At 39.7% G+C, this 14,078-nt stretch overlaps 1 protein-coding gene across 1 annotated transcript; it reads right to left on the bottom strand.

The window, feature by feature from the left end:
- Nucleotides 1-9,522: 9,522 nt before the first annotated feature.
- On the bottom strand, nt 9,523-9,657 carry LOC129084534 (thymosin beta-4-like). The gene has a single exon (XM_054590731.1). It carries the CDS (start codon nt 9,655-9,657, stop codon nt 9,523-9,525), a length of 135 nt encoding a protein of 44 aa, XP_054446706.1.
- Between the last annotated feature and the right edge of the window lie 4,421 nt (nt 9,658-14,078).

Genomic DNA, 14,078 nt, shown 5'->3' with positions numbered 1-14,078 from the left:
GTTTATTCATCTTAATACCCCCAGGTCCTACCCTAACCCCAGTATAGGGTAGGTGATAAATAATCACTGTCAGAATGAGGAAAGGAGGAAGAGAAAGAAGGACAGGGCTCTTGGTAGCTATTAAATTGGACTTGGCTTGGAGACTGTATTCTTTATGAAATTTTTTTTGGTACCATGAGCGCGGCAGCTCAATTTCCACTCTGCCCATCCCCCACCCCATCCCTGCCCACCCATCTGGTTCCTCCCCCACCTCTGCCACACACAACCCTTCCCTAAGGTGATGGATGAGTAGGTGTAACAGGTGGGAGACAGCTATGGGTGAGGGTAGAAAAGAGTGGGCTTCTGCAATCCAGGCTTCCAGAAATTAAATAGAGTACCCAAAAACTCTGGGTGAGGCACAGTCACTCTTTTTTAAGAACTTAAAGTTAGGATGAGTTTAAGTAGTTTGTGAGTAGAGTAATAGAAATAATCTAAAAGGAAAAATGACAGAATGACCTCCCCTAGCAATTCCTTTTCATTACTTTCAGTTACTTTCTCTCTCTCTCTCTCTCTCTCTCTCTCTTTCCAGGCATATATGTATATTCTACACAAAGGAAACCATAATATACATCCTGTTGTATGACCAAATTTTTCCCTACATGATAATTCATCATTAGAATCTTTCCATGATATTACATGCTCTTCACATTATTATATTTAATAGCTGACTAGTATTGCTCTGTATGACTATAGTATAACTTATTTAACCCACATTTTATTAATGGGTATTTAAGTTTCATTTAAACTTATTTTTCCTGTGAGGAGTACCACCTATGCTATTTCTAATCATAGATGAATCATTGAGCAAATGCTTAATCATATCCTTAAGATACAGTCCTAAAAGTGAAATTGCTAGATCAAAGGTTAAGAGTTCACAAGTTATAAGTAACAGACTGCCAGACTAAAAGCTTCATATGGGCTTGTTTCTATCACAGTAGAAGAAGCGTGACATAGAGGAAGGGGGTTCCCCGGTTCGTTCCTGCCCCAATGAAGTCATGAAGGACCAGGCTCTTCCTTCTTTCTACTCCACTGTCTTTCATGTGTTGGCCATGTCTCCTGTCACAGGTAATAACACGTGCCACAGCTCAAAATCTTATGCACTCACATGGCAGAGCCCAAGAAGAAAGGAAAGGGCCCAGGGTGAGGGACTTTCCTGTACATTGTCCTCTGTGTTATTAAGAAGGAGAAACAGACCAAGAAGGTCCCAATAGACTTACATTGAATTAGCCAGACCTGGCTCACTTGCCCATCCCTAGGCCAGTCAGTGGTAAAGGGGAAATAAAGTGCACTGACTGAATGACTGACTGACTTCGAGGACAAATCTCTATAGGTATGGCACAAATTGCCCAAACCAAGTCAGGTTCCTTAAACAATGGAGGTAGGGCATAGGCTGCTAGCCTCCAACATTGCATGCCATTGGGCAATGTGTGTAACACCCAGATGTTCCCCAACTGGAAACTCTATCAGTGCTCAAGGTTGGCTTTCTTATTTACCACTGCAATAGAGTATACTCTATTCAATTAATAGAGTATTAATTGAATGAAGTCCTTCTCGGAGCACCCATTTAAAAAATGCTCAAAAGGCCCTGGCTGGTGTGGCTCAATGGATTGAGTACTGGCCTGTAAATCTAAGGGTCGCTAGTTAAAGTCCCAGTTAGGGCACATGCCTGGGTTGCAGGCCAGTCTCCCAGTAGGGGACTCTTGAGAGGCAACTACACATTGATGTTTCTCTCCCTCTCTTTCTCCCTCCCTTTCCTTCTCTCTAAAAATAAATAAATAAAATCTTTAAAAAAATAAAAAAATATTCAAAAGAACATCTCAAGAGTCCACCCAGATTCCTGAAGTATGGCTTAGTTTCATCTGCAGCCTCCTCCACTGAAGTCCTGCTCAAACCTGATCTCCAACTATTGATTGTGAACATTTTCAAACCTGCTAAAAGGTGGAATAATAATATAATCACTTCTCATTCAATAAATGTTAATATCTTGCCATACCTGCTTTGTTTACAAGTGTATAGAATATTTATACACAACACTTCCCTACTAACTGTACTTTACATGCATGTCCTAAAATACTGACATTGTCCTACATAACTGCAAAACCATTATGATATCCAAAACAGTTAAGAATTCTAAAAAATCTTCTAAGATTCAACTATATTCAAATTTCTCCACTCATTATATATATACATGGCATAAATTGTGTTTTTGTGTCTCTCTAATCTCTTTTATGTTAGAATAGTCCCCCCACTATTTTTTCCCCTAGTAGTAACCTTTTAAAGACACCAGGCCAGTTGTCTTATAGAATGTTCTACATTCTAGGTCTGTCTGACTATTCTCTTAGGTGTCATTTAACTTGTTTCTCTATTCCCAGTATTTTCTGTAAACTGATTAGATTCAAGTAAAATATTTTTGGCAAGAATAGGTGATACTGTGCTCATATTGTACTATGTTAATATCAGGTTGACCTAGTATTTGTAATGATAGATTTGGTAAATTTGATGCTTCAAGAATTGAGTCTATTCTACACAGAACTGTCAATACAAATTTGTGTATATATAATAGACTTTACATGTTTATAAATAATGGGTTCTATATAGTTATATATAATAAACTATAATGCTAATATTTGGGTATAACAGAATGGATTATACCAGAACATAGAAAACAAAACAACTTAAAACTCAATACTAGAGAACTTTAGCTCACCACTTGGATATTCCATATTGGTGACTTTTTACCTAGATGCTATTAATGTGTATTGTATGACCAAGAACTCTATTTTTTCCTCAGTTCAAGAGCTCTCCCTGAGAACTTGAAATTCTCACTAGAAAAATAAAAAATCCCTGTTGCTTTATTGTGCAAAACCATCTTTTCCTTCTATGCCATCACCAGAGGATTCTACATTTTTCAATCAAAACAGCCCATCAAGGTATTGCCCTAAACAAAAAGTCATTCATTCCAACATTCCATCCATAATGACATGAAGAGACCTCAAAAGATTTAAATTCCAGTTTAAAAAAAATATAATCATTTTGAATAAGTAACATGGGCATATGTTTTAAAATTTTAAATGTATGGAAGAGCTTATAATATGAAATAAGCCTCCCTCCAAATCTTGTCTCTGAGTTTCTTTCCCCAGATCCCACTACAGTTATTAGTTTTTTTATGTATAATTTCAGAGATATTTTATGTACATGCAAATATCTACATAATACTTTAATTTTGTATATAAATATAGTTTACTATGCATCCTTCTCTATATCTTGCTATTGTTTTTAGTTATTATAGATTCTTCCAAATGTGCAGAAATACAGCTATTTTCTTTTTAGCGAGTTTATAGTATTCCATTCTATTGTTTGAATGTACTGTAATTTATTTGATGAATTCTCTATTGATCGCCATTTATATTGTGATTTTTTTTGTTGTTGTTCCACTTTATTTATGCATTCATTGGTTGACTTCTGGCTGTACCCCGACCAGGGACCGAACCTGCAACCCTGGTACATCAGGATAATACTCTGCCCAACCCTGCCTCCTGGCCAGGACTGTGATCTTTTATTGTTGTTATAAAGAGTGCTTTAATGAACATCTCTGTATATATATATTTCCACACGTGTGGAATTATAGTAAGATAAATCCTAAAAGTGGGATTACCAAGTTATGTTGGGAGACAATTCTCCATGGGTCTCTCATGTTTCTACATGTCTTGTGAACAGAGGCCTTAAGCTTTTGTTTCAAATTACCTTTTTGAGGATATTTGTGTTGTAAACAGACTTGAGACAGAGATACTGTTTCCTTCTGGGGCAAAGGCCGGGTTGTCTACTGTCCAGTATAATAAAGATAGTATCTTCCTCTGGAATGATGGTCAGGTAGTATTACTGTCTGTTATAAAAGAATCGTGTTCCCTTAGTTCAAGATTCATCTCCTGTAATGCAACCCAGTGCACGTGCACTCGTTACTTGGCAGTGATGTTGTAGCCTCATGGGAACTAGGGTTTAGGAAATGACTGGAAATGCTGATACTCTGGTAACTGCTAGCCATTGTTGTGAGTAATAAAACTGTCACTTGCTGCTGACTCAGGATTTTGTGCTAACATTTATGTAACTGTGTTAGGCTAACCTGTCAGCTTTCATGGGAAAAGAAATCTGAGCTCTGTCACAGATTTTGACAGTTTTGATGACAAAGATGGGATGCTGACAGAAGTTTGGCCTTCTAGAACACAGAAGATGTCCTCATGGGCTGATTAAAAGGATTTGACAGAAGTCCATGGAATTAATAGCAACATGGAGGAGGAAAATTTTTGAGCTTGGTTTATGGACATATTAGCTCAGGATGCATGTGCAAGCCAAAAGTGGCCTGCAGCTGTCCCATAACCAGTTACAGTGGCCTTAAAAGACCATAAGTGGTGGGGCAAAATCATCCAATGGGCAAAACTTGGGTGTTGAATGTGGTTGCCCATTTTGTGTTGAATGACAAATGGCTGGAGGTTAAAACATTTGTTGCCTCAAAGTGGCAAATGGCTTGGCTAGCTAGTCAGGGCCCTGGAAGGAGAGAGATTGGAAGACTAGGGATCAGGAAATTTGGGGTAGAGAAAGGCAGATGGACAGACAGGAGTGGAATGAAATGTGAAGATAGTTTTTTTACATGTTAATACCCACTAAGGAACATGAACCATGGAAGAAGCATTATTGGTTTAGCCAGTTGACACAATCATACTGCCACAATTGGCACATGATGGGGTGGGAGAGATGAAGGCTATGATGGCACCATAATTATGGACTCCCTCTTACCAAAGCTGGTTTAGTTTCTGCAACCGCCAAATGTTCAACCTGCCAGCAACAGACACCAATGCTGAGCCCTTGATTAGGATTATACCACTTGGTGGCCAGTTTACTACGTTGGGCCCTTTCTGTCATGGAAAGGCCAGAGATTTGTTCTAACGGGAATAAACATGTGCTCCACATATGGGTTTGCCTTTTGTTCTTGTAGGACTTCAAATAGCACTACTATTTAGTGGTCCTAGGGTACCTGAGTATTCCTATGAATGTTTGCATAAAATTTTTGTGTGGACATAAAGTTGTTTTTTTCCATTGCACCAAGAGGGGCAATGTCTGACAAGAGATTAAATAGTTGTGTCTCGGTAAGTGCAATGAGGAAGACTGCAGTGTAGGCAGACATGATTTGCCTCTTCACACAACCACATCAAAATTACAACTAAAACATAGAGCAACCATCACTCAGGAACATCAGAAATTGAGCTGAATGGAAGCCTGACAACTACAAAATCGAGTTGAATGGAAGTCTGACAACTATGGAATTAAAGAAACCATATCCAGACTGGTAGGAGGGGAGCAGATGCAGAATGGGCTGGTCCAACATCCATGTGGATAAAAATTCAGAAGGGTTATCTCTGGAGCGAGGAGTTCCAGATCCACATAAGGCTCCGCAGCCCAGGATTCCAGTGCCAGGAAGATAAGTCCCCACAACTTCTGGCTGCAAAAACCAATGGGGATTGAGTTAGTGGAAGAAAATTCTGTAGTCCCAAGCATTTCCTCTTAAAGACTCTACTCAGACTTGCTCCCTCTGAGCTCCAGCACCTGGGTGGCAGCTGGAAGGGCACCAGTGGTATACAGGGAGAAGCTGATGTACCTGGCATCAAAATGTGCAGAGACCATTGTCCCATTGCTAAGCCCTCTCCTCACAGAGCCTGTAAGCTGGTGCTATATATGAGACTCCATCAACCTGGCAAACAGTGTTTGACTAAACTTGGAGATCCCCAGAGACTCTGTCCTGCCCAAATTATGGGCCAACCCAAACTGCTTTTCCATAAGAATGGTTGGTCTTGGCTCCTAATCCCATCAAACAAGCAATAGCTGGCTTCAGTGAGCCCTAGCAGCAGCCAGGTTAGAATCACAGCTTGGCTTTGCCTGGGAGTCTCCAAGCCCAGCACAGGTAGCGTCCATCTCAGATTGCTTGATAGTTCAGGCAGGGTGCCCTGGGCAAAACAAAGTCGGGGGCTGACCTTGGCTTCCACCACTCAGGAAACCCCAGGGCCAGTGCACCCAGTGGATGGGTACAGACCATGTTGGAGCACCACCACCCTGCCTCCTGCACAGCTGATCCTCCATGAAGGGTGGAGATTGGTGCTCGGTGGTCACAGCCAGTCCTTGCAGCTGACTGGCTTGGGTAAATCCCTCCCATTGATCTGCCAACAGCAGCCAAGGCTCAACTACAAGAGGAGGGTGTACTCAGCCTGCACAAAGTGTGCACCTTGAGTACCCAGCTTGGCTGATAAGGGAGGCCATGCCACTGGACCCTACAGGACACCTACTAGAGTAGGCCACACTACCGAGACACAGAGTCAAAGTAGCTCTACCTAATACATAGAAACAAATATAGGGGGACTGCCAAAAGAGGAGACAAAGAAATATGGCCCAAATGAAAGAACAGATCAAAACTCCAGAAAAAGAGATAAATGAAATGGAGATAAGCAACCTATCAGATGAAAAGTTCTAAACACTGGTTATAAGGATGCTCGAGGAAATTAATGAGGACCTTAGCAGTGTAAAAAAGACCCAGTCAGAAATGAAGGATACACTAATTGAAATAAAGAACAATTTATAGGGGAACGACAGTAGAGTGGATGATGCCAGGAATCAAATCAATGATTTGGTAAATAAGAAAGGAAAAAACGACCATGCAGAACAACAAGAAGAAAAAAGAATCCAAAAAAAAATTAGGATAGTATAAATAACCTCTAGGACAACTTCAAGAGGTCCTACATTTACATCATAAGGCCAGAAGGAGAAGAGCAGGAGCAAGAAATTGGAAATCTATCTGAAAAAATAGTGAAAATAACTTCCTTAATTTGGTGAAGGAAATAGGCAATTCCAGGAAGCACAGAGTCCCAATTATGATGGGTGAAAAGAGGATCGCTCCAATACACTTCATAATTAAAAAGCCAAAGGTTAAAGGTAAAGAGAGACTCTCAAAAGCAGCAAGAAAAAAGAAGTTAGTTACCAGATGGTTGCCAGATGGGAGGGGGAAGGGGAGAATGGGTGAAGAGGTGAAGGGATTAAGACATCAAATAGGTAGTTACAGAATAGCTATGGGATGTAAAGTACAGTACAGGAAATGGAGTAGCCAAAGAACCTAGGCATAACCCATGGGCATGAACAATGGTGTGGGGACTGCCTGAAGAAGTAGGGGGCACTGGGTGGAGGGGGACGAAGAGGAAAAAATCAGGACAACTGCAATAGCATAATTAATAATATATAATTTAAAAAAATAAGAAAAAGTAAACAGTTGTGCCTCACTTCAAGTTTGAGGTTAATCCAACTGTGTGACAGTTTATTCTCTTGGAAGCTCAGGTATGAACAGCAAGTCAGAAGGGCATGAGCTCTCCTGCCCATCTCTGAAGCTGTGCTTCAGCTTCTGCTAGCAGACCCTGGCCAGCCACTTTCCTGCCAACAATCACTGTGGTGTTTTGACTTGAGACAGAGACACTCTTTCCGTGCTTACGTCTGACCACTATGATTCGTGTGCTGTGGTTCTGTAGTGATTGATGTCATTTACTCCACTGGAAAATCCCAGGAGCCTCACAGATCAGAGGCCTGAAGAAAAGCTTGTGGGAGGTCACTGACAATTTGTGAAAGGGGGGAAATTAGTATTCCCAGCAGGCAATCCCTCCCTGGGCCTGTGGAGTCAGGCCACTTCTCAGAGTTCCAGCTCTGTGGTGAAATGGGAACATGTCATGTACAAACACAAACCAGACTGGCAAAGGTCTGGAGGCCAAAGGGGATTTTCCAAGGCTGCCTCCGTGGGCTGCAGACGTTGTCCATAGCCTGGTCTTTTGTCTTTTGAGACCCACACTTCTCCACATCCTAGCAGAGTGTCTATCTAGCACTGTCGTGCTTGGCAGATATTCACAGGAGGAAGTCTTTCAACAGACACTTTTGAGCCCCTTATATGTCTAGATGCTGGGGATTTAGTGAACAAAATGGACAAAAATGTTTCATTTTGATGACACCTGGTAAATGTCCTCCCTGACACACTTTCTTCTTCTAGGGTATATTTTATAATCTTTCTGTATTTATATCAGTTAATTTGGTTTTCTTTCCCTCAAGGGAAAAACAAACAAACCAGAACACCCTGTGGAGGCCATTCTTTTTCAGGTCAACAATTATGTATTAAGAGTCTATTGTTCTTTGCCCTCATCTGGCAAAATTCCAACTTGGTTGAATCCAGTGATCTACTTCTCTTGTACTTGAACTGAACTACTGAATATTGTTGGAGGAACTCACATCCTACACTGACTGGCTTCACAATACATTGCATACTTAAGCTCCACAGAAATTCTATTTTGTGTCCCTCCTAGGCTTCTCATCATCCAAGATGTCTACCCTGCTCCATTTCATTCTATTTGCTGACTATTTTGCCTCTCCCTGATTTTTCCCCCAGATAATTATACTATGACTTTTAGGGACACATGATCAATTTTTATAATACATTAAAAAGAGCCTTGAATAAACTAACATTTAACCCTTATTCAATTACATTTTCCTCTGTACTTTGCTTAGGGCTATAAAAATATGATGTCTTCTTGATTTATCTTATAATTTCAAGTTTTTCTCTTTTTTTTCATGAGCTTTAAAGTTAAATTTTTAAAAAAATTTTAAAAAAGGTTTTATTATTTGTTTTTAGGGAGAGGTGAAGGGAGGGAAAAAAAGAGGGATAGAAACATCCACATGTGAGAGACGCATCTATGGGTTGCCTCTCACATGTCCTCGGCTGGGAACCGGGCCTGTAACCCAGGTGTGTGCCCTGACTGAGAACTGAACTGGTAGCATTTTGGTTTGCAGGTCAGCACTAAACCCACTGAGCTACAGCAGCCAGGGTTAAAATTAACTTTTAATAACCCCGTCAAAGACATTACTGTTTTTCAACAATGACTTTTAAAAAGAAATTAGAAACAAATTGAGAATATGGAGTGATCATGAATCTTGGACTCTCAGTCCTGTGTTTGAATTCAGGTTCTACTGTGTGATCCTGGGCAAGATATTTAATGTCTCAGTTTCTTTTTTTTTTTCTTCAGGTTTTAGAACTTTCTATTTGTATATTAAAAAAGTTGTGCATTCTCTTAAAATCATTTTAACTAAAAAATATGGCACTCTGATTAAACTGCATTTTACAGCCTGCAGGACACTTTGGACCAGCTTGGTTTTCATGCTAGATTTCACTGTCTTCCCACCCAGCTTCTTCTTTCACCAACATGCGAGTTCTTTTCCTTTCCTGCAAACCAAAGAGGCAGATGGGAGAGGCAGGTGCGGCCTTCGTTGTCAGTAGTTTTGACGTGAAAGGGGCAGCAGTCATTTCAGCTGACCTAACCTATTTGCATCTGACAAAGTTAAACAGCTAAAAGAAGTAAAATAAGAAGGCAATGCTGGTGGAATATACAGTGCACATGGGTGGTTTGGGCCTCATTATGATTTGCCTGCTTGCTTCTCCCGTTCAATTGTTTCTTTGGAAGGCAGTGGATTTTTCTCTTGCATTTCTGTCTTCTTCCATTTCAACTTACCAAATTTCTCAATCTTGGCCATATCGGGTTTATCAGACATGGTTGTTGAGGAAGCGGAGTGAGGCGTGCAAACGAGAGGAGTCCGATCTGCTCAGTGACCGCCACCAGGTCTCTCAATTTCTTAAATTATAAAAATAATTACAATAATACTGCGTTCCTTTGCTGTGGGAACTATATAAAGTAATGTTTATGAACGCATGTAAGCCTAGTGCCTAACAAGACAGAAGGAAAAAAGAAAGGAAGGAAGGAAAAAGAAAAAAAAGAAAAGAATAATGGAAGGAAGAAATAAAGAGCAAGCCTATAGGGGGAATTAATTACATTAGTGACAAAAGATGCTGATGGCACCATGACTGAAATGATCTGTTCAGGGATCATTCAGAGGTTTCTTCTAATGACCTTTTCTGAAAAAAATAGAGGCACGTAAATTCAAGAGATAATTTGGTGTTATGATTTTTCTTCAAATCCACTTTGATATTCTTGTAGGATAGGTGCTACAATTTCAACTCTTCTGTTGGTTGAAAATAGTAACTTCAAAAAGTCACTGATGCCCTGGCCAGGTGGCTTAGTAGGTTGGAGCATTGTCTCATATATCAAAAGGCTGTGGGTTTTATTCCTGGTCAAGGCACATACTAGGTTGTGGGTTTGATCCCTGGTTGGGGCATGTACAGGAGGCAACCAATGGATTTTTCCCTCTCATATCAATGTTTCTCTCTCTCTCTCCCTCTTCTCTCTCTAAAATCAATTTAAAAAGAACAAACATACCCTCATGTCAGGATTTAAAATAAAAAGTCAAGAAGTCACTGATTGTGGGTGGGGAGATAAGGAGTGGGTACAGGTGGAAGGGGGTATGGGGTGATAAATAGTGATGGAAAAAAAAGTCACCTTTGGGGAGTCATCTAAAACTTTTGTGATGCATTTTTGTAATGCCAGAAGCCAAGTTTCTTTACATTTGCTGTCTTCTAGAACTGAAATCAGATTGTGATGCTGGGGACATAGCACATGATGTCAAGGTGACGATGCAGAGTACTGAGTGGAAGAGGGGAAACTGAGCCCATGTTGATGTCATTCCCCCATGATGGGCAGGGTATTTGTTCTCTGACTTGGATCTGGGGAAGGTTTGTTGACACCCACTGTGCTGGTATTTAGAATGACAGTGACACCAATGCTCCGGTTTGGAATTTTGATACCAAGCCCAGCTCAGCACTTCCTTGACCTTCTCCCCTCATCTCCTCATCTCATTTGATGAGGAGTTTCCTCTGCAGACTGTGAACTCTTTGGTGTTCTGTCTTGTCTATCCTTACATCCTTTTTTCCACTTCTAATCTTGTAGGACTTTGGCCCAATGTTTTGCCTGCTATACACAGTTGCTATATAAGTAATTTAAACTTCTTATTTTAGAAATAAGAAAATAATTTCACATACAGATAAAGAAATTTGCTTCACGTTGCACACTAGGACAGGCGAGGATTTGAGGCAAGATTGTTAACTCCATGGCTCTTCATTACAAAGAACAGAGCATTAGTACTACCTCACACCCATTTGGATAGCTATTATAAAAAAAAAAAAACCCAAACAGAAAACAACAGGTGGTGGTGAAGATGTGGAGAAATTGGAACTCTTTTGCATTGCTGACGTGAATGTAAAATGGTACAGCTGCTGTGAATAACAGTATGGTGGTTCCTCAAAAAATTTAACATAAAATTATTCAGAAATTCCACTTCTGGGTATATGAGTATACCCAAAAGGATTGAAACAATGTACACTCATGTCCATAGTAGCATTATTCACAATAGGTCCAAACCAAATGCCCATGGATAGCGGAATTGGTGAACAAAATGTGGTATATCCATAACAACGGCATATTGTTTAGATTTAAAAAGGAAGGATATTCTGACACGTGGGTGGGGGTGAGATGGGGAGTTATTGTGTAATCGGTATAAAGATTCAGTTGGGGAAGATGAAAAAGTTCTGGAGATGGATGGTGGTGACGGTTGCACAATGTGATTGTCTTTATTGCCACGGAGCTGTATGCTTAAAAACGGTCAAGATGGTAAATTTTACCTCATATATTTTATCACAAAAAAAGGGAAAGAAAAGAACACGGAGAAAGTACAGTAATTTGGGTGGTTCACAATGTATTTGAGTCTGTAAAAATGAATCTTCTTCTTACAAATACATACATATACATACACATAGGAGCTTCAGCATATAATTTTAAAATATTGTTTTTAAAGTTTCAAAAATAGATAAATGTGCATTACTAAAAATTAAGAATGCAGAGAAGAACACAGATATCATCCCTAATCAGACGTTTTACATTTGACCTTCTTTTTCTAAGTTATTGTGCATGTACATACACACCATTGAACACATACTGTTGTGCAGTTAAGATCTCATAGTTCATATCATGTTTTTTCACACATCATGAATATTTACCAAAGTCCCAAAGCTGTGTGTTTATGTATATGTGTGACACCTGGATTTCCAGTACTTCAGGATGTGCCACCAGGGACCTCACTGTGACTCACCTGCAACGTCGTCCATCAGGAACATGCTGAATAAGGTTTCCAGTTACTCTTTGACCTGCAGGATGATAAGTCCTTCCAGAATATCTAGAGAGAGGTTTGATATGCCAGAGAAGAGAAGAAAACTTGTGCAAGGGTAACACAGTGATGAACAGAGACATCTGGGGTATAGACCTCCCGGAAAGAGGGGTGTGAGCCCAGGCAAAGCCATGAGTTTTTCGATAACCAGGAATACACTCCAACAACTCTGTGAGGAAGAAATGTAATCCTCTGTTTTGTGGAGACAACAATTTTTTAAAAGACAAAAACGGCAGAAAGACTCTGAATAAAGATGCTGACAGAGTTGAATTAAAATACTGCCTGTCCTTAATGATCAGTTTAAAATGAGAAATAAAGAAATAGAGCATAATGCTTCTAAGGGAATGATCAGATCATTCTATTAAAACATTAGCAAGAAGGTATGTTACTGCTGACTTATTTAACAGTGTATGTGTATAGCACAGACAAGAGAAGCATATGTGCAGCAGTGGTTATCATCAAGTTATAAATATGAACACATGTGTATAATTCCTTCCTTGGCCTTCCTGCTGTCCCTCTGTCACCAACTCAATGAACAAGTCCTGATATGTCCTGTTCAAAAGTGGCTTACCAATTCCATGTCTAAGGTGCTTCTTTTCTATTACTTATAATAAAAAGACTCCATTTGAAAGGTGGATTAATGAAGGTCCTTTCTATAATCTAACAAAAGGACATTTATAAAAAGGTTTTTTTTACCACTTCTGCTTTAAATATACTATGGGCACTTAGAACTTGTTTTTTTTTTTTTTTTTAATGGACACCGATGTTAACTAAAATGCATACACAGAACAGTGGTTAGATAGTCTGAATTTGTCTAAAAACTCAAGAGCATAGACCCATCCTCACCCCCAACTTGTTACAGACAGTATACTGATCCAAGTCATTAAGTGGAAAAATTCATCCTCAAAAGATAATCATGGCTAGTGAATTAACAGGAAAAAAACCTCTGAAGTGTATTATTTTACATTCCCTAATTTTTATATGGGTTGTGCAATTCTAAATACCTAAAAAAGACTAGATGTTTCAGATAAAGACCTAAGATAAGGACCACAGGAGCATGGAACAGACCGCATACCTGTAATAGAACAAAGACTGTATCCTGAAAATGTCTTCTAGACACGACCGTTCTGGCCTAGATACCCTCCCCTTCTGTTGGCTATCAACCCAGTGGGCAACTATACGTGTCAGCAATTCCTAGAGAGGATTTTAACAATTTCTGCAGGTCATTTTTTAGAAGACAGTCTTTCCCATGAATTTTCACACAAAATGTACAAAATAGCTTACTAATTCTACTTTTGTCAACCACTGGTAATCTCTTTAACATCTAGAAAGACTAGGTACTGTAAAATTAGACCTCGTTTGTCCATGATATACACTATATGCACAGCAAAGAAAAACAAAATGCAGGCCTATGGGACAGTGGTTAGTCTTGCCTCACCATGGACACATTGGCATAGTGCCCTTTGCACGTCCTTCTCATCCATCTTCCCTCAAACCAGGGCATGATGCAACGTGCCCCTCTAAGGTGGCTGTTTGCCCGTTCCATTTCCAAAAGGCAATATTTTTAATGGATTTTAACAAAAAGACATTTACAGACATGTTACTTAACCACCTATATTGTAACATTTATCAGGTACTTTAAAACATGAAGAAAGATTGGATATCTCAAAAAAGTACTTGCTGTGGTCAACTAAATAGTGCTTCAGTGAAGAATAAAATGTCTACCCAGAACAATGGTTGTAATGTGAAAATGTCTTCTAAGTATGACCAATCTGGCATAGAACCCTTCTTCTGAACTCTGAATTCAGTTGTAGCCTAAATTTGGGGACTTTCACAGGTCCCCTGTAGAACTCATTCAT

This window comes from Pteronotus mesoamericanus, unplaced genomic scaffold (assembly GCF_021234165.1).
Source record: "Pteronotus mesoamericanus isolate MK-2021 breed Mesoamerican mustached bat unplaced genomic scaffold, CSHL_Meso_final contig_130, whole genome shotgun sequence".
Lineage (NCBI taxonomy): Eukaryota > Metazoa > Chordata > Mammalia > Chiroptera > Mormoopidae > Pteronotus > Pteronotus mesoamericanus.
Note: the sequence above shows the minus strand (reverse complement) of the source record. Positions and strands in the feature narration are given on the sequence as shown.